General features: G+C 44.6%; 1 protein-coding gene across 7 annotated transcripts in view; it reads left to right on the forward strand.

The window, feature by feature from the left end:
* The window catches only part of TBC1D15 (TBC1 domain family member 15), an 85,687-nt gene that overhangs the window by 54,562 nt on the left and 13,446 nt on the right, over nucleotides 1–17,679 (forward strand). For all 7 annotated transcript variants that reach the window (XM_050935151.1, XM_050935180.1, XM_050935170.1 and 4 more), the window contains 4 exons: nucleotides 9,097–9,200; nucleotides 9,463–9,557; nucleotides 11,295–11,411; nucleotides 11,905–12,005. In XM_050935151.1, the coding sequence (XP_050791108.1) occupies nucleotides 9,097–9,200; nucleotides 9,463–9,557; nucleotides 11,295–11,411; nucleotides 11,905–12,005 (417 nt within the window). The remainder of the gene's footprint in view (nucleotides 1–9,096; nucleotides 9,201–9,462; nucleotides 9,558–11,294; nucleotides 11,412–11,904; nucleotides 12,006–17,679) is intronic.

The raw sequence follows: 17,679 nt of genomic DNA on the forward strand, positions 1-17,679 counted from the left end.
CCCCTGAGTGCACGGCTCTCCGCTCCTTCCACTCCATCCTGGAAAGCAGTGAACACTGCCAGACAGCTGTTTAGTGGTGAGAAGCACCTGGAAGTAGGCAGAGGGGATGTTAGTAGCCGCAGGAAATAACTCGGGGGGCCGGGGAGCTTGGCGGCCCGCAGCCCATGGGCCGTGTGTTTAAGATCCTTGGTGTAGAGCTGTTAATTGTATCCTGATGTGCAGGACAGTGACTCTAGGCAGTGTTCAGGATATTGTGGCTAGATTTGCAGCTATTGGGTTCCTGATCTACAGTGAAGTGTTAGATGGCGTGCATGTTCCTATTTTGTCCCCAGCCCTGTTACTCTGGAAAAATAGGTTTGGGACACCCCTACAATAATCTGCCTATCCTTCCCTTAATCTGTCCTTCCCTGGGTATGGGTCTCCAAGGTATCAAGGAAACACTTGGAAGATACAGTTATAGCCCTCTGATTAAAATGATTGACACAGGCAGTGGTCTTTCCAGCATAAAGTATCTTTTTATTACTATAATAATCCGTAATACAGTCAAATATCAGAGGGGTAGCTGTGTTAGTCTGGATCTGTAAAAGCGGCAAAGAGTTCTGTGGCACCTTATAGACTAACAAACGACAAAGTAGGTATTTACCCACGAAAGCTCATGCTCCAATACGTTTGTTAGTCTATAAGGTGCCACAGAACTCTTTGCCCCTAATACAGTGTAATCTAAAAGCATGGATAAAACACACATCTCTTCTTGCAAATTAAAGAGAACTCAAACTGCAGTACAGTTTGAATGATAAGTGGGTGTGCTCTGTTACAGATGACCAGTCTGTATAGGGTGCTGACAGCAGTTCTTAAATTGGACTTTAAATTTTACATAGGTAAATTGCAATGAACACAACATTTTATGCACCTTTATCAACATATACACACATGTACTCAAGATAATCCCACACTATACTATATTGAGAATTAGCAAACACTCTAAAATCCCTTGATGTCACTCCTTGATTGCCGTTGTTGCCAGCTCCTGTCAGTTATCAGTGTGGCATGTGTTCTCTCTCTTTTCTTAGCTCTGCTCTTCAATTCTTTCAGCTACACTGCTGATTTCCTTCAGCAGTTGCTCTGCTCTGCTCTCCACTGTTTTAACGGCCCATCTTTTTAATCCTTTTTATTCTGTCAGCTATCAGGTCATTTCTGAGCATGCTCACTGTTAAACATTACCTCATTCTTGGATGTATGCCAACATTCTGCACATATTCACTGCTGTTATTTACTGCAGAGTTAAGACCTTGCCCTACTTGGCTTTTTGCCAAGTCACCATCTTAGATACTCATGGCTTTCTGCCATGACCTTTCCCCCACTTTTGCACTGGGCATGCTCAGCCTAAAAACACTTTGTGGTCGTACCTCATTTTACTTGCAGTGGTCACGTGACCCACAACACTCAGTTGTGAAGTGACTCCTGCTTATTCAAGTGGAAGCTAGGGTTAGAAAATGGAGATTAGAAATGCAAAATGGAGTCTGGGGAGTGTCTCTGGTACCAGCCCAACAGAAAGGGCTACTTCTGTATGGTTATGCAAATGTTGTGGATCAATGGGGATTCTTCACTGATATCAGTGTAGACTGGTCAGGGATGCATGACACTCACATCTTTAAGAATGCAGAACTGTTCAGGAAGCTGCAAGCCAGGGATATTTTTTCCTAGCCAGTGGATTGTCATTGGTGAAGTTGAAATGCCAGTGATCCTGGGAGACCCCGCCTACCCCTTGCGTCTCTGGCTCATGAAGCTGTGTGCTGGCCACCTTGACAGCTCGAAGGAAAGTTTCAGCTACTGGCTCAGCAGGTGCAGAATGACACTTAAATGTGCTTTCAGTAGACTGAAGGGATGCCGGTGGTGTTTATTCACTAGATTAGATTTCAGTGAGAAAAATATCCCTATGGTTATATCTACCCATTGTGTCCTGCCTAATGTCTGTGAGGCAAAGGGGCAAAAGTTTGCTGCAGGAGTGGAGGGCAAAAGTGGAGAAGCTGTCTGCTGACTTTGAACAGCCAGATGAAAGATCCAAAAGAGCTCAACTTGAAGCTGTGTAGCTGATAGGAGAACTTGAAGGAGCACGTTAATGATCAGCCATGGTAGTGGGTTCAGCTGGACTATGCTCTACCTGGCCCTGAAGTTTTGAGGGTTACTAGGAATTGCATAGCAATTGGTGTGCATTTATGAATCACAACTTTTAAAGAACCAATGAACTATGTGCTGTCTACTTTACATTTATAATTATTACACTACTTTTTCACTGAATCTGAATTGTGGTCCTGTTCTATTACAAGTGATGTGCTTTGAGTATCGTTAGGCATGTTATTAATAGGGCTCTATCAAATTCACAGTTCACTTTGGTCAATTTCAGAGCCACAGGGTCTTAAAATTGGTCAGCTTCACAATTTCAAATGTTTGCATCTGCAATTTCACTGTGTTGTAACTGTGGGAGTCCTGATCCAAAAGGGGATTGTGCGGGGGTCCCAAAGCTGTTGTAAGAGGGTTTCAGGATTGCCATATTCACTTCTGTGCTGCCTTCAGAGCTAATCTCTGAAGGCAGCAGCTGCTGAGTTTCCTGCAGCTGGAGGAGGCTCCCGGAGGTAGAGGCTGGTCTGATTTTCCCAGTGCTACTGGGAATGCCCCAACCAGGGGATCCTAGCTTCTAGTCAGAGCCTGGGGCCCTGGACAATTTGAAAAATGGGTGCCCCATCCCTGGCAGGAGCCCTGGGGTGGAAGCCTGGGCAGGAGCCGAGGAGGAGGGCCAGCATCCCCGAGCCCAAACAGGAGCTGTGGGCAGGGGGAGCAGCTTCCCTGAGCCCAGGCAGGAGCTGCAGAGGGTGGAAGACCCAAGTCCTGCTGTAGTTGCAGGAGGTGTAGCCCCCAGTCCAGGTCCCTGAGTCCAGGCAGGGGCTGAAGTGGGGGTAAGCAGGCCCAAATCTGGGGAGGAGTCATGGGGGTGGCATCCCTGAGCCTGGCAGGAGCTGTGGGGGTGGCAGTCCCCAGCCAGAGCCCAGGCAGGAGCCATGGTCGGGGGGAGGGAGGATGGGAAGGGAGTGGAAGTCCCAGAGCTTGTGCCTGGGCAGGGGGAGATGGGGGCAGCAGCAGCAACCCCAGAGCTCAGGAGTCCAGACCCTGGGCAGGAGACATCGGGAAGGCAGCCCCCAGCCCTGGCACTTCTGTGCTGTCCGTGGAGGTGGGTCTGATCTCCCTCGGATAACAGCTATGCACGAGAAGGACAAGTCCTGTCCCTCCCCAGCCCAACTATTTCAGGGAGATCAGATTTCCCAGGGAAGAGCTTATTTCGTGGTCCATGACATGTTTTTCACGGCCATGAAATTGGTAGGGCCCTAGCTGTTGTTTTATTTCTGAAAAATAAAAATGTATTACAGAGCAAAAATAGTGTGCAATTAAGAAGTATGGTGCAAACTTGTAAACTAAAATCAGCGGTTCTCAAACTGCAGGTGGGACCCCAAAGTGGTTCGCAGTCCCATTTTAATGAGGTCGCCAGGGCTGGCTTAGACCTGCTGGGCTCCGGGGCTGAAGCCCAAGTCCCACCTCCTGGGGCTGAAATCAAAGCCCGAAGACTTCAGTCCTGGGCAGCGGGACTCAGGTTACAGGCCTCCTGCCTGGGGCTGAAGCCCTTGGGCTTCTGCTTTGAATCCTGTCACACAGGACTGTGGGTCTTGTGTGGACTCAGGCTTCAGTCCCCCCTCCTGGGCTCATATATTAATTTTTGTTGTCAGAAGCAGGTCACGGTGCAATGAAGTTTGAGAATTCCTGAACTAAATTAATGGAACAGAACTTTAAAATTAGAATGGTAGAAAACATTCCTGCTTATTACAGTCTATTTCTGCCAAACCTTCACCAACCTTAGAGCTTTGGCAGGTCAGTGTATGTGAGGTTGTGGTTTTCCTTAGTGTTTCCTGGTGTGGAGTGATAAGGATGCAGCCCCTGATGCCACCTACAGTGGGAGGGGAGGCGGGAGGAAGCGTAAGTGGTGCTAAAATGGAGTTAACCATTGACAGCGATGGGGAGCCTGTGACTGTTGGATCTGTAGTCTAGCAAGAGTCTGCAGCATTTGTGTGTTGCTGTCTGAGAAGCTCCACTATATCCTATAGCATCTCCCTCTCCTTTTCCTTTTGGGACTCCTGTGCCTTTCTCCTGTCTGCTTTCTCCTTCTCCAGGCTGTCTGCTATATTCATCCTCCAGGCCCTCTGTTCACAGTCTGATGCCACACTAGCTTGCAGGATCTCATTGAATATGTCCTCCCTAGTCTGTTTCTTTCTCCTTTTCCTCAAAGTCAGATGTTCACATGGGTGTTGAAGGGGCCACCCCTCAAGGTCACAAAAACAGCAGCAGCTACAGCTAAAACAGAAAGATGTGGTGGTGTATTTACAATGGCAGTGGAAAGCAAAAGATAAGTTTCAGAGCTCTCTTCCCTTATTCTCATAAGAGTTTTAAATAAGACGTACTTATTGACACATCAGCTTTGAAGTGCATCTGCACATGGGGAGTCTGACCTGCCAGGGATGGATGGTGGGGTAGGAAATGAGGCAATTGTTCGGTTGCATAAAACAATAAAATTTCATCCCTTGTTTCCATGGATCTGAGCACAGGGTAATAGCAATGAGTACTGGCACTATTTTCCACCGAGAGTAATGATTTAAGCTGATACCTCATCCTTGGGGCTAACAAAGGCACAGTGAACACAGCTGCTGCTGGTGTCCCAAAGCTACTTAGGTCTGTATACTGCTGACCTGTTTACTGCAATTATGCCTGCTGAAGTCATTATGGAGTGGCATGGGAATGTCCTATCGTGATGGAAGAAATAAGGTTGCCATCCCTAGAAACCTTCAAAAGAGGATTGCAGAGTTACCTCTGTGAAAGTTTCATCAAGATCTCTCAAGAGGATGCTAAGGACATCCCAGTGTACATAAACAAACTGCTCCACATAGCTCCTCTTTCCCCACCTAACCCTACAGTGGAATAAAAAGCAGATAAGAGCTCTACCTATGTATCTCTTTTCATATGAGAAAAACAATGAAAGGTAGATAACTATGTAGTTCTGCCTTGGGATTGAGCTGAGTTCCATCTTCACATTGGGACTGGGAGTGGCTGGCTCATTACAAAAGCAACTTTGCCTCTCCTGGAATTGACACCTCCTCATTTATTATTGGGAGTGGGCTACATCCACCCTGATCAAATTGACCCTGTCAACACTAGTTCTCCACTTGTGAGGTACTCTCTTCTCTTGTCATTATATAATGCCTGCATCTGTAACTTTCACTCCGTGCATCTGAAGAAGTGAGGTTTTTTACCCATGAAAGCTTATACCCAAATAAATCTGTAAGTCTTTAAGGTGCCACCAGACTCTTTGTTGTTTTTGTGGATACAGACTAACACAGCTACCTCCTGATACTTCACATTTAAACACTGTAAAGAAGAATGCATGCACACACCTGAGATTCCTTTCTCTTTATTGAGCTCACCCATGCCTGGCTGGTAGAACTGGTTAGATTGTGGTGGAATCTCAAAAAGATCCTGGCTCAAAGTGTAGTGGGACCCTCCTGCTACATCTTCTTCCTTTCGGTTCACGGCAGGGGTCTTGGGCTCCCTGGAGGTATCTTGTGTGAGGTGCTTGGTGGAGTCTGCGCCAAGTATTGTGTACAGCTCATTGTAAAAGTGGCAGGCCTACGACTCAGCACCAGATTAACTCTTGGCTTCCTGACCTTGTGGTATGCCTGTCACAGTTGCTTCACTTCCATGTGGCAAAGCTGCTGATCCCTGTCATACCCCTTCACCTGCAACTCATGTGCAGTCATTTTATATGTTCTATGACTGGTCCATAGCTGTGCCTGCGCAGCCTCTTTTCCCCGCAGGCCCAGGAGATCCAATACCTTCTGTCCACTCCAGGCAGGAGCAAGTGTAGAGCATGTAGTCAGCAGGTTAGTTGGACAGTCGCATACAACGAGGGAGAACTGCTAGGTGTGCTCTCCGAGGAGTGCAATCAGGAAAAAAGCATTTCAAAAATACATAGAGTTTTAAAGGGGATGGCTTCCATGACTCGGGGGCAATGGAGTTCACAAATGTGACTAGAGCCATCACTGTTGGGTATGGTGAGGCAGCTGCTGGAGGAGTATTAATGTCAATATGGGTCACACAGTGTAAGCGCTTGCACTGTGTTGTCCACAATGTCAGCCATGGTTCAGCATCATTCGCGGAAGTGGTGTTACTGCTTTGTCATAATGGGGTGCTTACATTGACAGGAGATAAATTTGAGTGAAAACACGTGCAAATAGGTTGATGCACTATTGCGCCTGTTTTAACCTTGTAGAAGAGGGGAATATAGTGAGGAGTAAAGAAATACTGTTGTTATAGTGACTAAGATTGGATTATTGAACAGCGGCATGGACAGAGGTTAAGTATGTTAGTTTTGTCACCACAGGGATAGTGCAGATGTTTGCCCATAGGACAAGCCCTTGCATCTCCTATCTGAGGGCAGGTAATGTTCAGGCAGGAGTAGTCCTTGATATAGGAGAGAGATGTGGTAGGAAGTGCCAGATTTACTATGAAAGGTTGTTGACAAATAAACATTATTGAGTACGCACCCATATTGTGAGTTGTGTGGTGGGATCATCTGCATGTTATGTGCTCTTATTTATAGTTGTGACACAAGGGCTATTTTATATTAAAAAATGGCACACCAGACCTTGAAGTATTGGGTAATTGGGTCTAGCGGAGAGTAGGTTTTGGGGATGCAAACTAAAGTTTGGACTTGTTAGTTACAGTACAGTGTTTCAATATTTAAGTCTAGAATTTCTTATTATTTTTAATGCTTATACAAAGGTTCAACCATGATGTTTCTGGGAAGGGAGAGAAGTGTAAGGTGAAATGTGACTTAATCTTTTAGTGATATATTCTTTCACTGTTGCCAGATTGTGCCTGATGCTTCTGTAGTTTTCACCAGCATCTATGTAATCATTTGATTTTATTCCAGTCATTTGGCAAACAAATTGCATTGGTTCTTTAGCCTTTATTTAGAAACACATTTAATTAGATTCTCTCTGTCCAAGTCTGTGACTGTGTGCACTACGAGCTTAGGGTTATGATTTCCCCTGCTGGTGCAGATCCTTATCAGTAGGGCCATACCAAATTCATTGACCATTTTGGTCAATTTCACAATCATATTTTTAAAATAGTCAATTTCAAGGTTTCACATGTTTTCATCCGAAACTTCATCTTGTTGTAACTGTGGAGGTCCTGACCGAAAAGAGGTTTATGGGCAGGTTGCAAAGCTGTTGTAGTGGGGTCATTGGATTGCTACCCTCATTTCTGTGCTACCCTCATTTCTGTGCTGCCTTCAGAGCTGGGCTGGGCTCTGAGGGCAGCAGCCACAAAACTTCGTGCAGACTGGGGAGGTTCCAGAGGTGGGTCTGATCTCCCTCCTGAGAGCAGCCATGCAAGGAAAGAGCAAGTCCCATCCCTCCCCAGCCTGGCCGGGACTAGCAGCAAGGAGCCCCCAGCTGGGGACTCCCAGCAGCCCGGGGGAGATCAGACCCATCTCCAGGGACATCCCCCCCAGATTCAGGAAGCTCCGTGGTTGCTTCAGAGCCCAACTGTGAAGGCAATGCAGCCTTGGAGCTTCCTGCAGCCAGGGGAGGTACCTGGAAGTGGGTCTGATCACTTGCAGGAGCGGCCATGCAGACTAAGTCTGGTCCCTCCTGAGCCCTGCTGGGACTAGTAGTTGGAGCCCTGTGCATGGAAGCCCCCAGTGAGGCAACCACAACCCTGCCAGTCCCCCTCCCCTACAATAGTTAGATTTCATGGGGGAAGTCTGATTTCATGGTCCATGATACATTTTTCACGGCTGTAAATTTGGTAGGGCCCTACTTGTCAAGCTAGTGCGAGTATAAATAGTAGTAAGGCCACAGTAGCATGGGTAGTGGTCTTACCTAGGGTTTTCAGAACCCCCAACAGGGACAACTTAACTACTTCACTTCGGGTGGTGTAAGGATCAAATCACCAGGAACTCAGCACTTCTGTCTGATCAAGGAAAAATGCAAGTAAGCGTGCTCTAAAACTGCAGTTTATAAGATTTAAGCACACTGAAACATAAGCAATAGGTTTAGAATATCTCAAATATTTACCTAACATCTGAAACAGTATTGAGTAATTAACTGCAGTTTTGCAGTGGCCAGTTGCTTATACACCAGGGAGAAAGTGTGTCAGGAAAAACGTCTCTCAAGATGGCTTCAGAGGACTGCTCTAAAAGTGCACTCTTGTAGCTAATAATCTTTTATAACTTACTTCTACAAAACGCATAGGTCATAATGACCCCTACTGTATCATCACTTTTCTAACTTCAATAAACTTTTAATATCAGAGGCGTCTAAACAAAGTTTTCCAACTGCCAAGGTTTTCAGACTCAGTTGTTTAGTTGTCTGTCCCCTCCTCCCATACTGATTGGCAGAAACTGACAGCTAGATTTGACCTTGTGTCTAAAAGCCTGTCTCCAAGTTAACCTTTAACTATGTGGCGTTCAGTTTCATTACTTCAGGGTGGCTGAATGCACATAATATGATGGCAATTAAGTTAATCATGTTCTGGGGTATACACACCTCTCAAATCCAGGGCAACAGTGGCAGTGGAGGCACATCAGAGTTGTGCTGAGTACGAATCCATCAGAAACCAGTGGGTATGTACTCAGCACAGTTCAGCTGTGTCTCTGCTGCTGCTACCTGTGTTACCGTGGCTACACTGCTATTTATTTATACTTTTGCTAGCATGATGAGAATGGGAGTATGTGTTCACATACTGAGGAATCGCATCCCTAGCTTGTAACATAGACATAGCCTGTGAAACCTAATAACAAGGTGAGGTTGTAGGTACTGTCAAGCTCTATGGGAGGATACACTTTGCCTTCGGTTAACCTGAAAAGTCGTCTTAATCTTTTTCAATTATTGCTTTAAGATGTGTCTACTTATTGTGGCATTGTTTCATCACTAGAGCTAGAATCTTACTTTCTTTGATTCTTATGTATTGCATATGCATATTTTTCTTTAGGGACTCTGCCATGCTTTGAGAAAAGAAGTATGGAAATTCCTTTTGGGTTATTTTCCTTGGCACAGTACTAGAGAGGAAAGAACTAATTTGCAAAAAAGAAAAACGTGAGTACAGACATACTTTTATAGTACAAAGGTTTAAATAGTTTCAGAATTTTTTCAAGCATATGCTTATTGTAGCGATGTGGAAATCGTCTTAAGTCTGCAGAAAGCTGACAGTTTAATGTAATTGAATGTAGTTATCCATGGCTTACTCCTGTATGCAACATTTTTTTATTTTTTGAGAGATAGTGGCGTTCAAATAATGAAAAGTGAATTTACTTAGCAAATTGCATTCATTTTAAAAATGACCTTTCTTTTTCTTTAGAGATGAATATTTCAGGATGAAACTTCAGTGGAAATCAGTCAGCGATGAGCAAGAAAAACGAAATTCAAGATTAAGAGACTATAAGAGTCTTATAGGTAATTTTTCCTTTAACAGATTTAGCATGTAACGTATGGATATGGATTAGATTAATGGCGGGATTTTAAAAAAGAGAACTGAAGCTCTTGAGATTTAGAATACTAGAGCCATTGCTCAGTGTATTTTGTGGCCAGAGAATTTGCTGCATAATCAAGCTCCAAAATCTCAGCTTTCACTTAACTTTCTTAAAAAGCTTCTTGGAGTGCATGGACATGTCTACAATTAATTAGAGACCTCCCCAGTGAAGAACAGCACTGCCTTGCTCCAAAGGAGTACCATCTGGTCTTCAGTGACTCTGAAATTATAAAAGCAGTATTGAGTACAGTTTGTCATTATTATCTCATTTTAAGATAAAAACAAGATCCAACATAATCCAGAAACTAGCAGGTACGATGTGGGGCGCATCAGTGTTGTGAACATCTGCAGTAGCACTTGTATATTCAGAAACTGACTATTTTGCACCAATATGGAGCAGATGTAGCCACACATGAATTGTGGCTGCCTAGCTAAATTCAGTGATGCAGTGCATCATGAGAACCCTTAAGTCAACTCCAACACCATGGCTACCTGTCCTGTCTAACATTGCTCCCCTGCCAGTACACCAAACTGCTGCAACATTTTGCGAAGCTCAACACTTGTGAAAACAGATGTCTTCCTGTTCACCAAGACCTTGAGAAGGCTCCCCCTGCAACATCTTAAGTCCCGCAAGCCTTTCTGGGAACATTTGAGCCTCATGCAATCAGGTTATGATCAGAAGGAGGCTTGGAAAGAAGATTGGGCTAAACAAGACTTTAAAAATAAGCACCTTGTGCCAGATTCCACGCAGAAGGTTTCTGGATATGATCTTCCATGGTCATCTTGGTCATCTCTGAACAAAATTAGAACCAGCCATGCTAGATGCGGACATCTAATGCACACATGGAAAATCAAGGACTCCCTGGTGTGAGTGTGGTTCCCCATGACAGACCATCGAACGTATCACTACCTAGCGCCCAATTTATAAATATGAAGGAGGCATTACTACAATAAATTCTGCTACTCCTGATGTAGCTATTTGGCTCAGTCAACTTCAGGCGAAATTGTAGATGCTGCTCTACACCAGCCATACGAAAGAAGTGCAGTTTGTCATCAAATTCAGATAGTGTGAACTCTGGTAATTGAAACAACACATAAAATGTACAGTCTATATCTAGAAACAAGCAGGCAGTTTCAGCTCAGTAATTCTTACAGAAACAAGACAAACTAAAATTTCATAATACTTGCTATAATGAACCAACCAATTACAGGTGTAACAATCACGTTAAGCTTGTTTGCATATTAGCTTTCCCATGATAGTTTTCAAATTATGGTGCATATCATATGCATTCGAGTGGCATTTCACAGTTAACTCATCTAAAGTAGTCTTCATTGTTGCTTTGAATTCAGTAAAAATGTTTTATATTTAATCATGAGGTTTCTGTAGAAAGTGTGTAACAATTAAAACAAAAAAATGCAAATCTGCTTGTAAGTAAATCATCTTATTCCAGACAGGAAGAATTTTCTTTTAAGTACTCTTAAAAGCTCCTTTAAAGCATTTTATAATGACATTCAGTGAATATAGTTGGTTATTAAACACTTCAAAGCTCTGCAATAATGTTTTGAGAAATCAATAACTTAAAAAGCATTGTGCATTTGTTAGATATAGGCTTAGTAAAAAATGTTTTGAAAATATTTTATGTCTGTGGGTTATTTCTCAGAAAAAGATGTAAACAGAACAGATAGAACAAACAAGTTCTATGAAGGCCAAAATAATCCAGGATTGATCTTGCTTCATGACATTTTGATGACCTATTGTATGTATGACTTTGATTTAGGTAAGTGGGACTTGTCTGAATATTTTTTTTTATAAAAAGTTAATGGTTAGTGAGCAAGGATCACTTTTCAGAGTATTATTGCATTTCAAAAATATTTTAGTGTATAATTATATACTTTATGAAGGTTAATAAAGTTAAATTAAATAGAAATATGAGTGTACATTTTCTAAAGATTTGGTAAATCCAGGGTATACATGTTTACAGTTTTTGTCCATGTTTGCAGAATGTAAACTTTTAATGATCAAATGCAGGTATTTTTTTAAAGTCATACAGAGGAAATGGAATTTTCAAACTATTTGGTTATGCTGATTTGGAATATATCTACACAATCTGCTGTACCACTGAACAATTGTGCAAACAGTTGGTGTTCAGTAACAAATTTGAAGCTTGCTTCTTGGATGAAAAAAAGGAAAATCATTTAATTTAGAGTTCATAATTGTGTAAATCACAAGTTAACTGTCTAAGATTAAGTTTAATTATTTCTTTTTTTAAGGGTATGTTCAGGGAATGAGTGACTTGCTTTCTCCTGTCTTGTATGTCATGGAAAATGAAGTGGATGCCTTTTGGTGCTTTGTATCATACATGGATCAAATGGTAAAAACAAGATCGTTTATTTTATAGTGTTCATGCAGCTTTCATTATCTGAATTTAGATGTAAAACTTCGTCATTTTATCTCTTGTCTTCATGACTAGACTGGAAAGTTTTGCACTATTTCCTCTGTTGTATTTAGTGAAAAGAAGTGTTTAATATTTGCAAAGCAGAAAGAAACAGTTTAATATTGGTGTATGTATGACTGCAGAATAGCTCAGAGGCACATATGTCCAATAAATGGACTATGCCCATGTGAAGTAGGTGGCACTTGTTTATCTTCTCTTTTTAAAGATAGGAGGATCAAATGCCCATCATTTCCAGTCAGTCACTAGAGGTTTACAACATCTGTGGATTGATAGAAGTACACCACCACTAAAACCTTTCAGCTTTCTGTTACAATATGGCCAGCTTCTAACTGGCGGTGTGTTACCCAGAAGCGCTCTATATATTTATCAATGTGTATATATACTTTAGCAACAGACAAAAATTGGGAAGTCTCCTGTTTTCTCCCTTATGTTTCTTCTATTTGTTTATTTGTATAATAAACATGTTTGGTCCTTGACACAGCTTCTGATAGCTTTTGATGTTCTGGGAACACAAAGCTTCTAGAAAGTTTACCAGCTATGGGGAAATTCTCCTAATGTAAGAGGAGGTCTCGGGTGACAGAGCCAGCATAGCCTTCTCTAAGGACCCCTGTTTCCTCTCTGAGTGCAGCTGGGATCTCTGTACACAAGAACATAGCCCTTTTGGGAGGGTTTGCAGCCCTGAAGGTATTCTGAGTTGTGCTGGTGGCCAAAATAGCCCCTGCTTGGCACCAGGATAAAGCTACCATTCTTCTTTGAACACTGTCCCAATGGGTGCTCCACTGTAGGTGTGTTTGCGTTCCCCGAGATGGGGTATGCCTGGTTCAGTCTGCTTTAAGAAGCGTCTCAGCTGCAAAGACTCCATCCTGATGACAGATTGACATTCCCACTGTGTCCATTGCCTTGGGGAAAATTACATTGCCCAGAAGTGTGGATTATGCCAGCAGTTGAAACTGTGGTCCTGAAAAGATAGAGAACTGAGACTTAAACTTCTTCTAATGGAAGCAGCTCTCCAACTGCCTTCAGACCCATGTCAAGACTCGTGACAGTGGGAATCCTCACCACAGCCCTCTACATCCAAGGAAAGTGAGCCTAAGATGACGCCTATGAGCCACTCACACGAGGGTTTTAAAAAAAGAGCCGTAAGTCCCCATAGTGAGCCCTGAACCAGCCGAAAACCACCAGTTCATTCGGTATCATTGGTACTGACAGTACCGAAGCCATCCAGATGCGGAACCCAGAGCTCACGTCGTACCATCCCAGAAGAACACGTTAGGCTACCTAAGGACACTTTAGCAACAATTATTTCAGTGTTGGAACAGGGAGACTGGTACTCGGCTTCTACCTCCAGGATGCTTATTTCCATATTTCAGTCATACCATCTCACAGATGATATCTTAACTTCACACTAGGGCAGGACCACTACCAGTACAGAGAACTCCCCTTTTGGCCTCTTATTGGCTCCCACAGTATTCTCCAAGTCCTCTCTGTAGTGGCAACCCATCCACATTTCCAGGGGATCATGATCTACCCTTACCTGGACAATTGTCTCCTCAGGGCACAATCCTTCGACAAATCTCAGCAGGTTACCCATACGACTTTGGATTTATTCAGAAAACTAGGCCTACAAATCAACATACAAAAATAGACATTAACCCCAGTATAGAGTTTAGAATTCATAGGAGCCGATCTCGACTCTGTCCAAGTGAGAGCGCTCCTTCTATAACACAGATTGCTCAGTTTCAACACGCTTATAGAGACAGTGCAAACCAGCCCTCAGATATTGGCCAGACATTGCCTTCAGCTTCTGGGACACATGGCCATGGACACATTTTGTGATAGCTCATGCCAGACTTCTTACGAAATGCCTCCAGTCATGGTTCAGCTTGGTTTACAGACTGAACAAAGACAGCCCCAACAAACCACTATCTCTACCCACCAAGATAAAACAATCTTTGAATTGGTAGAAAAACCCAGCAAATGTCTGCATAGTGATGCCATTTGTGCAACCTCCTCCTCCTCCACTTCTCACCATCAGTGCATCCCTCAGAGGGTGGGACGCACATCTCAAAAACCGTAAATGGTCGCTCCCTGAGATGTCTTCACATCTACCTCCTCACGCTCAGAGCAGTCAGGAATGCACGTGTTTCCTCCCACTGATCAGAGGCATGCACACACAGGTCACAATGGACAACATAGCATGCATGTAATACATGAATCATCAAGGGACCTCCAGATTGCTCTCCTTTTTTACGGAAGCACTAAAGCTGTGGAACTGGTGCATCTCCCACACTGTTACCATATCAGCAGCCTACTTGCCGGGAGTGCACAACACAACAGCAGCAGTCTTGGCCGCAAGGTCCCACACAACCTTAAATGGGAGATAGACTTGGTGATACTCCCAGGGCCAGCCTTTCATCAGGGCGCCGGCCCAGGGCAACATACTGAAGAAGGCGCAGTTTGATAACCCCTTCTCTCCCCATGACCTGCCCTGTCGACCAAGAGCCAGCTTGGGCTGAGGGAGGCAAGCAGGCAGGCAGGCAGCCAACTAGGGGAGAGAAATGCAGCACTGCAGAGGGCAGATCCAAGCTGCAACTTGACTAAGCACTCAGCCAGGTAACTCTGCGGGTGACAGCAGGAATGGGTGTCTAGGGCTCCCCATTGTCCTGGGACAGAGGGCCCCCTTAGGAGCAATGCCTGGAGTGGGGCTGGACTGGAAGAGGCTCCCAATCTGATCTCTGGGATGAGTGGTGGTAGTTGAGGGAGAGAAGGAGGGGTGTGTGCTCCAGCAGCTTGCCTCTGTGTCCAGGCTGGAGGGTTGGAGCAGCCTCCCTGCTATATAGGTTGTGGTGGGGGTAGACATGCACTATCATCCTCTAAGAGCCACACACTTGTCCAAGAAAGGGCTTTCCCCCCAGCACTTACTTATGCTGCAGAGCACCATGCTAACCAGGACGCTGCAACCTGCTCCCATCCTGTCTCTGCAGAGAGATGATGCATGTGAGGGGGCATGCAGGGTCACATTCCCCCCTCCCCCCCGTTTTCTACCGGGGTTTGCCTGCCAAGCCCCCCAACCCTGCCAACTTTCTGGAGCCTGAGACCAGGAGGCAAACAAACAGCAGTTGCACCAAATAGCTGGGAGCTGTAGGGAAGGGCTGCTGCAGCAGCTCCCCAGGGAGAGGTATGGAAGGAACAGTTGCTTTCCCACAGGGGAAATGAGGGAGAGGGTGGGGGGGTAGGGATCATCCCTGCTCCCCTGGCTCAGAAGCTTCACTCACTTGGTCCCAGGAGTGGGTGCCTCCCCTAAGTCAGGCAGGCAGGTGCACAGGAGATAAATGGGTCTGAGATCAGCTTCCCCATGTGCCTCTCCCCCCTCCATCTGAACAGGAGTGGGAATGAGCATCACAGTGGATAGGGGAGCAGCATGCTGGCTCACTGCACTGTGCCTTATCCCAGGGAGGTTCCCAACACAGTGGTTCTGTAGTTTGGTTTTAATGGCAGATCAGAAATTAAGTAGGTGGTGCCTTTCTGCTGTGACCTCTTTGAAACCCATCTCCCTTTCTTTCAGTCATGATTGCCTATCCCCACCCTCAGGCTCTCTTATTTTAACTTTTTCCACTAGTTGTACTTATCACTATACTGGAATTCCTTGGAGCAGGGCCTTGTCAAAGCTGTTGGAGAAAGTGCTTTGCACATTTCTATACCACATCAAGAATAAAGAAACTCCTTTCTTTATTCCCATCTCTGATTTAATCCCATATCCTGCAAGCCTCCTTCATCCTCTGGAAGTTGCTGGGTTCCTGCTGTTAGTGTGAGGACAATGTGTGATTGTGATTTAAAGTTTCAGGCCTTTAAACTGGGAGATGACTCTAGTGGGGATAGGCTCTTCCCCTCCATGCCTCCCTCCCGCCCTGGTTCTCAACCCTGCTGCTCTGGTGACTTATGTATAGGCTTGATAGAATGCAATTTTTATTTTATTAGTTTACGTGATATCTGTTTATTTTTAAGCATTTTTGTATGTTAATTTTTAATTTTCCACAGTTGTGGGAAATTATGGGGGAAGGTCAGATAATTTTTTAATGTCAGTAGAAGTTGAGATTCGAAGAGTTAAAACACAAACAGAGAGACAAGGTGGGTGAGGTAATATCTTTGTTTGGGCCAACTCTGGTTGGTAAAAGACAAGTTTTTGAGCTGCACAGACCTGGAGAAGAGCTCTGTGGGGTTTGTTTCTTTCACCAACCAAAGTTGGGCCAATTAAATATATTATCTCACTGGCCTTGTGGCTCTCAAATCCTGGTGCCAACATGACTACAACAATACTGTACAAACCACTAAGTGTCAATATCACATGTCAATATATGCAAAATAAATACCTTAAAACCAGAAATAATTTGTTGATTTAACTATTCATTCAATAGTACATTAGTAACGATCCTAATTCAGAAGTTTATATTACTGAATTTTGACTCTAACAAGTTCTCAAGCAGCATTTTTCTTGCTTTCCCTATGTGTAAATGTCAGTTGTTACTAATGGAAATATTCTTATGGGTTTCTCTATGTATGAGGAAATCAACTGCTAATTTCTAAGTTATCTGCAAAAAAAACCCTAGAGTTTTCAGGTGCCTAAGGATCCCCTGGAATCACAGTTAAAGTTGTCTCCCCCTCTCCCCCCCAATCTGAAATGGCGCCCTGGCGAGCCAGAAGTGGCCAGAGGGCTGCAGGACTGCCATCGGCTTTGGCAAGATGCAGCCCCCCATGTGACAGCACGAAGCCCACCTTGAGCCATATGCTGAGCACCAGGCACCAACAGCCACAGCATCACCGCAGATGTAAGGGTGGCATTACATCATATACCATGCCACCTTTACGTCTGCGCTGCTGCTGGCGGTGGCATTGCCTTCAGAGCTGGGCCCCTGGTCAGCACCCGCTGGTATCAGGCTGCCCTGCCGGTGCTTAATTTGTGTCAGGACTGAGCTCTGTCATATCTTTCAACACAAATTCAAAACTGAGGGAGGCATCGAAGCCCAGAGGTGGTTGGGGGTGGAGGAAGCCCAGCGAGCCCGTGGGGCAGGAGTAATAGGGAGTGCCAAAATACAAGTTCACCCAGGGTGCCATTTCCCCTAAGGCCAGCCCTGGATACTCTACAACATACTCCAATAATGGGGTCACACCAATAGACTTGTTCACCACTTACCAGAACAAGAAACGCTCGCAATACTGCTCCAGAGCAGGCCTCAGACAGCACTCTTTGGGGGATGCTCTCTTCCTCTCATGGGACAAAGGCCTTCTTATACACCTTCCCCTGTTTCCTCTCTTGCTGAAAGTCCTGTTGAAAATAAAGAGAGAGAAAGCAAATGTCATAGTGATTGCTCCTACCTACCCAAGAGAGATGTGGTACCCTTAACAGTCACAACTGGCAATGTGTCCTCCGATCACTCTTCAACCCACACCTTACCTTCTCTCACAGAACAAAGGATGCAGTCTCCATCCCAGCCTATGGATACTACGGCTCAAAGCCTGGCTTCTTCATGGTTCCAGCATATAGCGATATCCTGCTCTGAGGAGTTACAGGAAGTGTTATTACACAGCAGGA

This window comes from Gopherus flavomarginatus, chromosome 1, assembly GCF_025201925.1.
Source record: "Gopherus flavomarginatus isolate rGopFla2 chromosome 1, rGopFla2.mat.asm, whole genome shotgun sequence".
Lineage (NCBI taxonomy): Eukaryota > Metazoa > Chordata > Testudines > Testudinidae > Gopherus > Gopherus flavomarginatus.